The following is a 15617-nucleotide window of genomic DNA, read 5'->3' on the forward strand; positions in this document are numbered from 1 at the left end:
AAAAAACTTAGTTTAATTAAATATCTAAATTTTTACGTAAACATTCTAAATAATTTAAAATTCGATAATAATGTTAGTTCAAAGGTTAAGTTTTAAATTCCAAATTTTAATTTCAAACTCTAAAAATTATCTCTATAATGATATCGTGATTTTTGAAGAGTTTATTAGTTAAATGAAGCTCTCATCATTCTCAATTTCACTGTTCAGGATTTTACAGACTGAAATATAAACCATATGAAAATGAGATTATTCGAAAACGCGAACATATTACTTTGACAATATTCTCCTGTGGGTTTGGTTTCAACATTTTGGCTAGTATATGGTTTAGCTTTATTTTTATATCTACCTACTTTTTTCTTGTATTTTTAAGATCACAAATATTTTTTACTGAAGGCGTATGAGTAAAATTTTTATCAGATTCTAATGGCTTGTGTAGTTCTTAGCCGAATCTATGAAATATTAATTTTAGTGTGGATTCGGTCCCATGCATTGACAAAAAAAAAATCTAGACATGGTGTGACTACTTAATAATCAGAAATCGTGTGATTTGGTTCATGGGTTAGACAATCTCTCACGGCTCAGAGCACGCCACGTGACACTATAACATTCACACCAGCTGCTTTGATTAGTCAACGAACGTTAATTCTCTTCCTGTGACTATAATGTGATTATTCTATTTAGTATTTACGACCTTTATACATATTTTACCGACAAAAGAAAATATATAGCATGACTCTACAAAGATATACAAATCTCAATAAGGTAAGACAAATTTCAGAAGGAAGATCTTGAGCAACAGAAATTTTTCAGATACGAAGTTATGATAAAAGGAGAAAATATAGATAGGGGACCAAAATACAGCTTCAAAATGAATTGCGGCTAAAAATTTACCCACTTGGGGAAAAGAAACCTAAGGCCTTATATTATTGTGATTCTTCATTAAAGTTGCAGTATCTGCCAAAAGAACCAAACACAGTAGTACATTGCATATGTTCATACTTCACGTACCTATATATAGTCATTATAGCCTGTTAGTTCGTTATAACCAATTAAATCGTTGGGATTTAAATTCGTGTGGAAAATATAGTATAATTTTTCGACCGTTGAAATATATGGAAAAAACGACATGCAAAATGCATGTGGAAAGGTGCAAACTTTTTCGTTAGACCAATTAAATTAGTGTGATTTCCAATGCACATGAAGACTAAATTGCGGCTCTACTCAATTTGGACAGAAGCAAAATAACATTTGAATACATTACATAGATTTTGTTAGTTTCCGTTCATAAAAATCTTCAGCTTTTACTTGTTAAACCAAACTAGTATATAAATATATTTTCATTTTCATTAATTGCCAACCCAAAAGTATATTAATACCGCAATTACTGTGTAATATAAGCCATTATATGCTTTCTTTATTCCACATTTATATGTTAGTGTGGAATGTTTGTTCTTTGTAGACTAGAAATTTGTGTTCAATTTAGTATAGTTTGAAATGTGTGTGGACAAAGAAAATTGTATCAGTTTAATATGATATGATATTTAGTAAAGTTATGTTAAAAGTTGTGGTAACTAAAAAAACGGTAAAAGACTAGACAAAAGACAATTATCACATTCTAGCTAGATTCATATAAACAAGTGCCTGTGTTTTTATTTGTTTATTTGGAATTGACATCAATACATAGGTGTGTATACATGAAAATATATAATTGTAAATCATGCATGAGCGGTGCTAATTAAAAAGTTAGATGGTCGATGTGTATATTGTCTATTTCTGGTGGAGCTATGCGGGAAAAACATATATTTATTACGTATATATGTTTGCGTAAATACTCTTAAAAATACAAGAAAATACAAGAAAATACATTATTAAATTAAATGTTTTTGGACTTTGTATGGAACTTTTATGTGACAAAAAATGACAAAAAAATGTGAGCTCCTTTGCAGCGTTATATGAGCCTACCTGAGAGGCCAGCTCAGTTGAGGCATTCACGTTTGTCAATGTCTCTCCTTGATATCAAAGATTTGCTCTATCAGAGAAAATTGACTCTAATTTCTAAAAAAAATAAAAATGGTGATTATTAGTTACAATGGCCAACAACAAAATGATTTCCAATTTAAACAACATATACAATTTATACAATGATCCTTGTTTGTTGGCAAAAATTCTTTAGTTACCAAAAATATTACGGTCAAAAAGGACTCTTTTTGACCAAAATATATACAATTTATACTATGCTTTTGTAGATACAATAATAGTATGACGCGATTTTAAAGTATGTAAACAAAATTAGTTGAATATAAGTTCACTGTTTTGTTACTACTCAAAATATATTAAAATAATTGCTTTTTCTCAATATTAAATGCTTTCAGCCTTCCACTGTTCCACATATATATGAAATGTTTCAAAGCTTATAAAGTGGGGTCAATGAGGTAGGGGTCTAGGTGTTGCCACTCACTCATCATGCCAGCAAATAAGTTCGGTTTAAAGTCTTTGACCCATCTCTCTGTTCATTAGCAAGTTTCGTTAGTATGTACTTTTCTTTTTTCTTTTGGAGTTGCTTCTTGCGTTTTTTGGACATGTGTATGGAATTAAGTAACCACGGGCACACAACGGTAAGAAATATTTTATTACATAAAGAAGATTTAAGAACTCAAAGCTTCAAAATTCCTCAAAGTAAAACAAATTTTCGACATGCCTCTAAGATTCAAAGTAAATGTAAAAGTGAAAAAAATAAAGAAAAAAGTTACCTCAAAGTGTAGGAAAATTTGTTATGAAAAGTTAATTTAACCAACTTGCCAATGGTGACTTTTTCGATACTCCAAAAAGGAGAAGTGTATATGTATATACATATTGAAAATAGTACGAAAAAGAAAAACAAATTGAATGTAACGATCACGGACTCACGTGAGTAGAGACATCATGATCTTTAGCTTCCATGTTATAATAATATACATGAATTATCACTAATTTAAGATATCCTTATGAAGCATGCATCATACATACAAATAAATTATGCATGCATGTTGGATTTATATATTTTATGAATGACAAACACAAGCACTGAAGCACAGCCATAATCACTCGATTATGGATATGTTAGTTTTAATTCAAGATTAATGGAAATAATCATGACTGTTACCTAGTATAATTTCAAACATTTTTCTTTTGGTAAATATATGGATACTAGCCTTGTAGTTAATTTTAAATTTACCTAGTACACAGTTTTTTTTTTTTTGTTTCTCACAGTCCTTTTAGAATATTTAATCCAAGTTATATATATGATAAGTGAAATATTAAGAAAATATATCATAAAAATGTTCAACACATTAGTAGAAAAACTTACAAATTTTTCGGAAAATCCATGGACCAAGAACTGAACCGAACAAGTATATGACATACCAAATCGGTCAAGAGTTTTGAAAGTTTTGTATGAACAATGCATATAAAAAAAATATATATATATAAGAAATGAATACTTGAACTAATTCTTACCCAAGTATCATGGTAATCACTAATTAGTTGATGACTTAAGAATAAAATGGAATGTATTTTAATAAAAGTTATAAATTCTTCTTGCTAACTTAATTTTATGGCCAAAATACAAACTATTTAATATCGAGATTTACGATCACCATGTTAATAATGTGTTATCTATCTAATCTAACACACGACCAACAGAACAGAAAAAAGGGACAATAGATTTTATAATCAACGGCAGATTATGTAAATCTATATAATATACATTTCATGTGAGTAATGATGGTGTGATCATTCGAAATAAAAGCTTTACGGATGGAGCGGTGAACTCGAATATATTTGTCCTAAAGAGATATAAAATAAAACTAAAAAATAGTGTAATTATGTTTTTGAATAAAATAAACGCAGCAAAGATATACTTCTATATGTTTATGTCATCAAATAAAAGAACAATATGATAACTATTATTGGAAACCAAATGAGGCGTACGTATGTCTCTGTCTCGGCCATAACAGACCAAGTGGTAACCTTATTGAAACCCTCTTGGGACAATGTCCTTTCACGTCACAAAAGCGAAGGCCACATTTATCAGTATTAGATTATATATAGGACTATACGTATCTTGTATGAGAAAAATAAAATACAAATGTCGATCGTATTAAATGTGATATGGAATTTAAGGTCTATGTGTGTGCTTAACTTATTTCCACGTAAATTATTTGTTTGAATTATGTCATTTGTCACCTACTTTTCTCCGACATTGACCGAATTTTCAAATGAATTCTATACTTTCCATTAGTTATTAATTATTAGTATTAAGAAATATACCAACCGGCAAAAAGGCAATAACACAACTCGTATGAAGAAAAAAGCGACGTCCAAAATCTTAGTCGAAGATAGTTCAGACCAAAAGAGATTGGAAGATGGACGTGAGACAAAAGAGAGTTACAAATATCAGTTACGTTGATAATTGATACAGTATATTCTTTGTGTTTTTCTACAGTAAGACATAATGCTATGTTGGTTGCAACTAATTTTAGAAATGCTGTTAGATATAGCTAGTCTATGAGCCTAACATCATTCTGGTCTACCAACAGATTACAAAATAGTCTTCGACTACAGTCTTAAAGTTTAAATGAAAAAAAAAAAAAAAAAACTCAAATAATAAATGTGTTTATGTAAGACGGATTTGATGTTATTCGTGATGCTTCAATGGTTTACAATTTATATTGTTGGAAAAATGCAGATTGATGAAGAATATAGATTTAATTTTGAGAGAGATTTTCTCACCTGGACAATTTTGATTTGAGTTGGAGAACGAACCATCTTTATATATTTACTTTATAAATTTCTTAAATCCTAATCGTATTTGATCCGTACTCTGCACACCAATAACATCTCTTACCAAGAATAGTTTTCTCTCAAATTACCAATAGGACAATTTAATGATTGATATCTGTGTTTTTTTGTATGTACGTCCACTTCTTCCTTTTAAGGACCTTCTCACAACGAACTTACAACTAGGTAAGATACTACCCTGTGAATCAATTTACCATAAATATGGAAACATATTGAATTTTAGATTAATTAATTTAATTAATTTCAGTGATATAGAATCACAATCGAACGATAGCAAAAGCTATCATGCAATCTTTGTATAACAGAGAATATTTTTTTTTAAAGAAAGCTTTTAAAGAAGAAAATAAGTTATAGATCATATTTCCCTTAGTTGAAAGACGTTTAGTAAAACAAGGCGATGAGTCGGTGACTTGGATTCAAATGAAATCTATATAGTTACATTCGATACAAAAACAATTACAAGAGCTTTTAATAAAAGCTTAGCAAAAGTTTAAAGAAACGAAAACAAATCTGCAAAGGTTTCATTATTATTCCTCCCTGCCAAGGTTTATTTTTCATTATTCTTTTACTTTTGTGTTAAGGTTTTCATTTTAAATTTATCCATCAGTTGTTAGGTAAAACTAATTTTAGTCAAAGTAAATTTTCCGAAAGCAATATATATTTATCGCATCCCTAACGATCAACAATTAAATTAGACAAAAAAACTTGCGAAACTATATATATTTTTCACCGAACGAGGTGTGTGTCTCACGAATGACAAAATGCATTAGCCTTTGAAAACCTGAAAACAAAGTTTAATTTTCTTCCCAGTGGTCAGAATGTTCTTATTTAGTTTATTAAGATCTAACACACTCAAGTTTCACTTACAAAAACGACCATCATGAATAAAATGTCATATGGATCCCAAAAATCCATCTAAAAAAAACACCTACCACCAACATGTTCGAATTCTAGAACATTGCCACACACTTGTCTTTAGAAAGAGTTCTTGAATGATATTCGAAAATGGTTACAAAAAGTTTGTGATGTGTTTGGAACTCTTTCCAAAACATTTCCATCATAAACATGAATTTCTGATAATGTTCGAATTTAGGATTTGATAGTAATTTTCGGAATAATAAATGATATAATTTTGTGTTCTGTACAATTAATTAATTTACATTTTATTTTGAAGTTTATATTACTGACAAAATTTAAGATTAACATGACTATTACAAGACAAAACACCTCTTCTCAACCAGACCAAACCCAAAGGCCAAAACCTCTCAGTTCACTGGCCACGACCGTAATTTGCGCCTCATAGTATGACTTTACAAAGAGAATGCCACTTTGGCTTTTCTAAAATTAAATAATTAATTAACAAAAAATAAATAAATGCCAAATGCTTTGAAAATTAAACACGTTCGTGCAACTAATAACGCAATTACTTAAATAAATAAAGAATACAGAATAATTAAACTATTTTTCCACTATTTCTCCAAAACTGTTTTACAAGCTCCTGACAAAACTAAATAAATTATTAAAAAAGAAACAAAAAAGCTCATGAACTTATGAAAGAAAAAAAAGTAACACCAAAATTTTTCAGTCACACCATAGATATTTGCTTGATGGTTTCTTCTTCACTCTCATCATCATATTAAGCAACTAATAGATCTGATATCAATGAATCATCAAAATCACTAAACGTTGAACCCATATCTTTGATACTAGAACTTGTTAACTCATCTTCAATGTTCATAGTTTCACCACCCAAGAACAACATATCATTGAAGATATCATCATTTTCACAGAAAATTTGATCCATTGGTTGGTCAAATATTGACATCTCTGGTGGTGATTCATTGAAATAGTTGTCAAGAAACGGAGTATCCAAAGGAAATGAATCGTCTGATTCACCTAAACCGGTATTAAACCCGGTATGCCACCATGGTGCATTTGAAACCCCCGGTTCGGGTTTAGCTGATTTAAACGGTTGTTGTACTTGTTGAATCTCTTCTGACCGGTGATTGAGAACCGAAGTAGGAGATGAGAGATGTTGTAAATCTTCTTCAGTTGATTCAGAACTCGATGTTGTTGGTGTTGGCGTCGTCATAATAACCGGTTTCTCCTCAATAACCGGTTCCGGTTCTTCTTCTTCTTCCTCTTCTTGAGGCGGTATGGAGAAATTAGTTAAAGCGTCCGGTCCACGGAGTCTTATAGCGGCGTTATCATAAACCACGGCAGCTTCCTCCGCCGTCTCAAAAGTCCCGAGCCAAATCCTCCGACGTTGCTCCGGATCTCTAATCTCCGCCGCCCATTTCCCCCATGGCCGTTGTCTAACACCACGGAACTTCTTTATCTGACCGGAGACTGAAACTTTGTTATTAGGACGTTGACGACTCGACGCCGGAGATTGAGTTTCATCGGAGGAAGAAGAGAGTCTCTTTCTATCTTTCATCGAAACTCCGGTGACGACGTTGTTACAGCTAGGCTCAACAGTGATCTCGTTAACGAATCTTTTGACTCTCCGGCGAGGAAACAAGAAATCTTCTTCGTCTTCGTCACTTGATGAATCTGTTGCGTCAGGATCAGTATAACAAATACTAACCTTTTTCAATGACTTACCACCGGAAAGTTTTTCCGATGACTTTTTGGTGTATTTAGTCATTGAAGTCTTGTGCTCTGTGTACTTCAATGGTCGGAAATCAATATATTCGTCCATTACTGTTTCTTTTATGGACTCTCTCTATATTCGCATCAAAATGAAGAATATAAAAGGAAGAAAAGCTTGCGAATCAAGGAAAGTTTCTGGGTTTGTTGAGAGAGATTTCGAGAGAATCAAGAAGAAAATAAAACAAAGTTTGAAGAGATTTATCACGAGATTTTTTGGTAACAAGAACAAAAGATTTTTTTTTGGTGGGTGAGAGAGAAAAACGTGTTATGAAACAGTGATTTTTTTTAGCGATTCGCAAGTGGAGACCTTCTCTAGCTCACTCTTGAAATGCTAATTTATAGGATCTCTTCGGGGTTTTAGCCATAATTATTTTATTCATTTTTACAAAAGTAAACAATAAATTCGAAAACTATATAATATATAATATTTAATATCATTTGATTTCTTTCCTTGTCGAAGCTGTTTCTTTCCGCTCCTCCATCAGTGGCATTTTTCCGTAATTAACTACAAAACTCCAAGGGTAGTTTCGGGTATAAGAGAGTTGTTTAAAAATACGGGACGCCGCATTCATGAGCGCAAGTCGCATGGTGACACGTGGCGATATTAGATATTTGGCTCCTTCCTGTATGTGCTGAGTCAGCGCGTGGCTTCTAGTCTCGAATTTCGCGATTCATGTCACGTGACCCCCAAGATACCCGGTCCCGGTTTTTTTAAATTTTTTTTTACCTTTTTAGTTTATTTGATACTAATAATAAAAACAAATTTACTTACTACTTCTCAACAAATTTTTTATCACTCCACTAGCTTTGACCGACATTAAGTAATTAATGATGATTGTTGAGGGTAACTTCGTCTATTTGAATGCAATTTTTCAACTTGTCACGTACGAATGTTGAGGGTAATAAAATAAATGCGATTTTTTAACTGTTAGGGAAATAAAATAAATGCGATTTTGTCAAAGTTGAATACGTTGTATTATACAATATACATTTTTCCATGTTAGATAATCGAATAATGTTAATTTAGGGAAGATGAATATGTGACTGAGGAAGTTATGTATTTAATTTTAGATATTAAAATGATTTTAGGACGAAAATATCTTTGAATCAATATAAATATGGTAGTTAAATTGAAATGTTACCATTTTACAGCTAGAAGTAACGTGGCGAGCAACCTAGGATTTGCCGCCATTTATAATTCGGTGGTGTGGTACGTCTCTAGGCTTTTTTCTGTACTCTTTGTTCCCTCACTCGCTCTTCCACCACTGCTTGCTATTCGTACTTTCCACGCGCTTCTCAAGTATCTTTTTTTTTTTTTTTTTTTGAAAACTATATTTTTGATTTGTTGTAAAAACAATCTTCTACTAATATCTTTTTGTTGGGGTTTTTACTTGGGTTTAGGGATATCAAAGCTTACTACATCTGTTCCTAATTTTTTGGACTAGTAAAAAAATTATTTTTCTGTTTGGATGGCAATGAGATTTGAAATTATGTTATTGTAAACCAAGATATGATATACTTGCTTTTTAAATAAAAAAAATTATGATTGTATTTTAATTAAGTAGCCATTTTAATTTTAAATTTTACTCTCTCTAGTTCATAAATAGTGTAATTTAGAATCGTTTTTTTCTCGGAAATATGTGATGTTACATTTCTGATATATTAAATAGGAACATTTAAATAACTTGAAGATGTAAAAGACTTTTTGTTGCTCAATAAACATAAACCATGTACATTTGATAGAGAAAATGTGTCAAATTAAAAGCTAGTTTACATACATATAACTTAAACACAAAACACAAACTCTATGCATGTACATATATTAAAGAGTTAAAGACAGTTAAGCCAAAAACAAAACTGGTCTAAATTAACATAGATGCATGATTTAGAACATAATAACATCTTCATACCAACCTGTTACAAACTTTATGAAGCAATCTGCAAAAGACTATCTCTTGCTGCTAATCCGTTACAAACTTTATGAAGCATTCTGCAAAAGACTATCTCTTGCAGCTAATCTGTTTTGATAAACTGTCTTTGAACTCATCTTGATCAATTTGTTGAAAGCCGTTTAAAATCCAAAAATAAATTTAAAGATTTTCATATTATGGTTTCGAAAGTTGAGTAGGCTTTACCAAATTTATTCTATTAATTACTAACTTGCTTGCTTTTTTTTAAGAAAAAATATATCTTGAGTTGTTAAAAGTCGCTATGAGTTTTATGTGATATAGATGGTACGGATTTAAACTCCCTTATTTTATTTTTGATGAAAAGAAAACTCTACATGCATTGAAATTGCATTTTTCTTGCTCCTTTATTTGGGGAAAATTCAGTTATTCTATGATTAAGACCTAAGAATTAGAGAAAGTGATAGATTTGAAGATGAAAGTCCACCAAGCTCGAAACTAGCCGAAAGCAAACAGAGACTACTAGAAGTCAATCCTAAGTTCCTGAACAACGGACGGTCAAACCGGTTTTTCTGATACGAATTTTAGTGACAAAGTAGAATTCAGAACATTTTGCTAATTTATCACAAATTGGAACCATTAAGAAAATTTATATCAACTAATGAATTATTGAATGAATAGTCTACCACAAAAACTATTAATCTAATAATGGTGTTGCCACTGTGTCATCATCAATCTTACGATTCAATTTCGATGAAAAACGTCTATGAATTAGAGACAGTAAAAATATGTTTGATGATGTGTTTAGTATCGATTAAGAAACTTTTCATGATTCTAAACTTCTAGTAAACTCTATACCAACATTGTGCAAGATCTCAAACATCTTTACTTGGGACTAATTGATAAATGGTGCATATATAACAGTGATTATTAGGAAAAAGAAGTGAGATAGTTTTCAAGTCTTTAAAGGAGGGAATTCCATATGGTATCAAACATTTTGAAGGAATATGATCGATGTGGCAATCAAAATTTCTAAAATGTCCATCTTATCTTCCAAAATGTACTTGTTATATACATGTGGTATATCATATACATTTTAAATGACTATATAAGACTAATTAGTAAACACATTAGAAATTTAGCTAATACAGTACATCATTCAGAACAGAGCAAAAAAAAAAAAAAAAAAAAACATCATTTATAATAATACGGAAGAAATATATAACATCTGTACTCGTTAAATATTCTGAAGTATATTTTTGCCTAGTTCACATAATTTTTTTTTGGACATGTTTAAGTCAATAACATTAGTTGTAGAACTAGTTCAGATAGTTGTTTTATTTTTAATGGTAAAACCGAAAAAGCTCTATAATTTTGATCATGATAGTAATTCCTTTTCCCTAAACGTAAAAACGAGAATTAAACAGACTAAAACTTTGTAGGACAACATTAGGTAAAGAAAATTAAAAGAAGGGACGTAGGCAAAATATGAAGCATGCACGTGGGACCCAAAATCTAAAGAGTAAGATAGCTTTGACCACATAAAATAGATACATAGGTGTAACGCATCCTCACACGTCCCCTTCTCTTTTTCTCCTTTTTTCCAAATTTTTCCTTTTAACTTTATTATTTTTAATCGTTATGTTTTCTTCTATTTAAGCCATATTGTTCTGGCGAGCCAAAATTGAAAGTTATAATGTTCAGATTTTTGCAATCTTTCTATTTGTTTAATTCTTTCATGTTCATTATTAAAGTTTTGTTAAATAGAAACTTACGAGTTTGAATTTTTTTGTTTTTATATAAAATTTGACATCTTGGTCAATAAAATTATATTGAAACTTTCCACATTATGAAAATTTGTTTTTTTTCTCTCATCGGTGTTGAATATGATACTTTGACACATCGCTTTCGATATGAAATCTTCAAATACAAGGAATCACGTTATTTCTTTATTTTGTGTGTATGTTCTTTAACGATTTTTTAACCCCAATAATTGCATGTTTCACCAGAAATAAAGTCTTTCAAGTCAATGCATGAAAATAACATTCTTTATAGTTTAAAACGTAGCAACAAAATAAAATGAACGAATTGCTGATTCTTTGCAAAGAAAAATTTGACATAACACTTCGAAACATAGCAAGCAGTACTTTAAAGGAAAACCGACCGCATCTAAATCCTACATATGTGGTTTGTTGGATCCACGCAGATAGTCAGGAAGATCGGAACTCTCTCTTTAACTCTAATCAATTGCTATTCATAGTTAATGGATGCTTGTATACTTAAATGATTCTAAACTGTCATATATCAAACAATCATATCATATCAAAGATAATCCACACAAAACATTAACGCAGAGAAACCTTAAATGATTTTAAGAGTTGTCACTTAAATAACTTCGTGTCTTATATGATAAACGTGTTTCTTAAATCTCATTTTTAGAGAGTAGTGTGTAAACGAATCGAACACATTTGTCACCTACTTGTCCAAGTCAGTCATATATGCTTAGATCTAATTAGCACGTACAATGCCACTTGTTGGTTCGAATTCGTCCACTTGTCCCTCCATCCATAATATTCAGGTTATAGCTAACACATTTTTAGTTAATTAATTGGAAAAAAACACAAGGAAAAAAGAGGCGCGTGGGGACGCGTAAGGAGAAGAAAAATGTTGAAGATCCAATGTGAGGAAGAGAGAGACATGGAGAATCCTTTGGATTGGCAAAGACAAACCCCAAGGTTTAGTGCAGTGTTCTTCTCCATTGAGCCAAGTGACCAATAATCTCATTTAAATGATTATATACACACATATATATATATACATGTTTATGTGTGTCGATTAAAACGACAATTAAGTAATTACAAGGAAATTTAGACAAACTGAATCTTGCTTGGCCTTCATCGATAAACACAAATTTATGTGTATACTTAAGATTAATTTGTTTCTTGTATTCACGTTTTCCAACCATATGATTATTAGCTTAACTAATTAATAACGTTACATTCGAAATATTCATTAAATTTCACCTGTCCAATAACCACTTTCGTTTGCTAATAATGGATCCTTCTTTCTTTTTTTTACTATAGAGATTTTTTCGTACACGGTAAAATAGAAAGAACAAACAAACAAACGATGAAGGATTAATTTCATTAATGATTCGAAGGTAGTTAATGTAAACATCCACTTGGTGTTCAGTAAAATTAGTCAAGACTGGAGAATATAATTAATTGATCATTAAGTCCAAGATCCTTAAAGATTCTTCCGGGTTATATGCATGTAAACATTTTCTATGCATGTTTACACACATACAATTTTAAGATACGTATATACATGCATGATACGTAATAAACAAATATTTTTTCTTTCTTCTCAATAATTCGCAAATATCGTTGATTAATAGTTAAATATTGGAAAACCTTAAAATCATTCGATCCGATTATTTGCATATTCTTCTATTATTGGGTTGAAAATATCGTTCAGTAGTACGACACATCCGAAGAAAATGTAAACGTCAGCCCGAATTAGTGTAGTGTATGACTTGTTCAAATTATTAGCTGGAAGTGATAATGATAATACTATCACTCATAAGACGTTTTCTTTAAATTTTTGAAACAATTCCCTAATTATGATCCTTAAGAACAAGGGTTATAGATTTCAGCACCAAGATTGTTTTGTCTTTAAAACCTGTGATTAGAAAATACAGTATATATGAGGTTTGTAGTTTTAATCGATTAAATCTTTCTCGGATAAATAAATTAATCAATCTCCCTAATTTTTATTATCAAAAACAAAAAGGATATATCTATATATCAACCGTGAATGCGTCGTATCTGACGTACGTTGGCAAGATCATCGAATTATTAAAGTTATTACTGCCAATGCCAAGTAGTTCCATTATTTACCATAACGTTAAAAAACCATTTTAAGGAGAATATTTAACATGGTGTTATGGTGATAATCAAGGCCAGCTCAAAATCCAATAATTTTGATATTATATCATATTTCTGTGTGAATCTTTAAACAGAAACAGATTGGGTGCTAAAATATAGATATATTTTGTTAATTTTGTTGGGAATCATGTGCTGAAGTCATGAGCTCTCTTATCTAATTAAGATGGTCCTCTCCGCGATTTAATGTGGAAGTACTACTTTTCTTGGGGTCAATTCTAAACTTGGAGGTGTGGTTTAAAGTCTAATCGGTCCAAATCACATCAAAACCAAAACTATAAATTAGTTTAAGGTGAGGTAAGCCATATGAGTCGTTGGATTTGATCTCTTGGTAAGCCATGGAAGCGATGGGTCCGTTGGCAGAGTGTGAACACACAAGAACGTTACAAATGTGATCATATCGGGGTCAATATATAGTTCCTAGTATGGATAATAAGTCCTCGCGTGTCTATTAGTTGATTCGAGACGTTCCATTTTCACAATACTCGTCTCCGCATCACAATGGTTCTAACTCCTACATCTTTAAATTAAACTCAAACTATATAATAGTAAAACAAACTTTGGCGAATACACTGCTATAATTATGATCATGAAATAATAACCAATACCAGAAAATTATTAATATAACCATTGTTTCATTAAACTCCAATTCCTTCTAAAACTCTAAAAAATGAATATGGCAATGAAAAAGTTTTATTCATTTTAATCAGCTGAGTAAAACCAATTTCAGACGTACTATTAACTGAGAATGCACATACCACATGTCGAGACCATATAAGAATATATACCCCTTTTTATAATTGATGAAACCTTGATGAATATCTCCACAGAGGCTAAATAATTCTTGTCTGAAATCGTGTTTAGCACGACCGATCTTTCTTGCGTCATCTGTAATTAATCGGTAAGATATATACGACGTTCTTGTGATTCTACAGTGCAACATGTCATCAGAAAATTATAGTAATCCCACATATTTTCTCTATATTTTTAGTCTATCATTCTGTTGAGTTTCAACATTTTAGCGCATTATGCTGTAATATAATACAAACACAATGTGTATATATATATATTTTTTTTTGAACTATAATAGTAGACTATAAACTTGAACTCTATTTATACGTTCATTTATACATACGTGGATTTACATATTATTTTATTTCTGTTTAGTCATCGATAATGTAGACTAGAAAACCCAAATATATGTTACGAGTTACAATATACCCGTCGAGTTTAAGATACAAGAAAAATTAAAATGAAAGACTTCCGTAGAATAAAATATTTGTTACACACATAATTATGCTATTTCACATGGGTTCTATATACACACATAAGCGATCAACTTCGAGTAACAATATAGTAAATATATTAAAAGTTTGAAGCTCAACTTCTAGTAATTTAAACAATGTCATATGCTAAGTTTTCTTTTTCATGCCTTATTACTGATCATGACATTCATACGTGTATGGGTTGTAAAAACTTAACACTATGAACTCAAATAAGTAACTAGGAATTCAAATACAATTATGCAATGGAGATATATAGTAGTATAAGTAAACAAAAACTAAATTAAGGACAAAGATCCATTCTAGGAAGAAGGGCCACGTTTCAAAACACAGAAGCTTTACCACCATTAATTATGTAAAATAAGTGCATGTACGTTGGTATTTGTGTAGAGCGTAATCAAAAGCATAAGCTCGCATTTTGATGGGCAAATAAAAAGACTAGAGAAAGACACACCTTGTTACTTGTCAAGTTGTCATGACTATATTTAATATCAAAATTGACAAATATCTCACTTGAATAATCAATATTAGTAAAATAACATTCACAAATATATGTATTAATATTTTAGCTATTAGAAACCGATCAATCGCACTTCGATACATAACATGCATATGTTTCGAAATTTAATTTGAAAAAGACCGCTTCCATAATAAAGCTCCGATTAATAATCGTTTAATGGCTGAATAGCATTTTGTAATGCAATAATGCAAAATATAAGTAATTCATTATTCAAGTAATTGGATATATATAGTTATTTATTTTGCATAAAAGTTTTTAACTATTTTATCTATACATAATATATATTAGCAATTCAAAAAGTAATATTTATACCATTTTTTACTATGAAACTTATACAAGTTTTTGAATAACTTAATACCATTCTTTACTATGAAACTAATACCATTTTAGATTTGGAAACACTTTTTAGTAACAAGACATTACGAGCATATCTTCTTCTGAAAAATTAATGTGCCAAACGTATTCTATGTCT

The 15617-nt window shown here is 30.6% G+C and overlaps 1 protein-coding gene across 1 annotated transcript; it reads right to left on the bottom strand.

Moving 5' to 3' along the window:
- Positions 1–6228: 6228 nt before the first annotated feature.
- On the bottom strand, positions 6229–7796 carry CRF3 (cytokinin response factor 3). Its single transcript, NM_124708.3, has one exon. The coding sequence runs from the start codon at positions 7538–7540 to the stop codon at positions 6476–6478; it is 1065 nt and encodes a 354-aa protein (NP_200141.1). The 5' UTR covers positions 7541–7796; the 3' UTR covers positions 6229–6475.
- Positions 7797–15617: the final 7821 nt, after the last annotated feature.

Source organism: Arabidopsis thaliana, chromosome 5, assembly GCF_000001735.4.
Source record: "Arabidopsis thaliana chromosome 5, partial sequence".
Taxonomy (NCBI): domain Eukaryota; kingdom Viridiplantae; phylum Streptophyta; class Magnoliopsida; order Brassicales; family Brassicaceae; genus Arabidopsis; species Arabidopsis thaliana.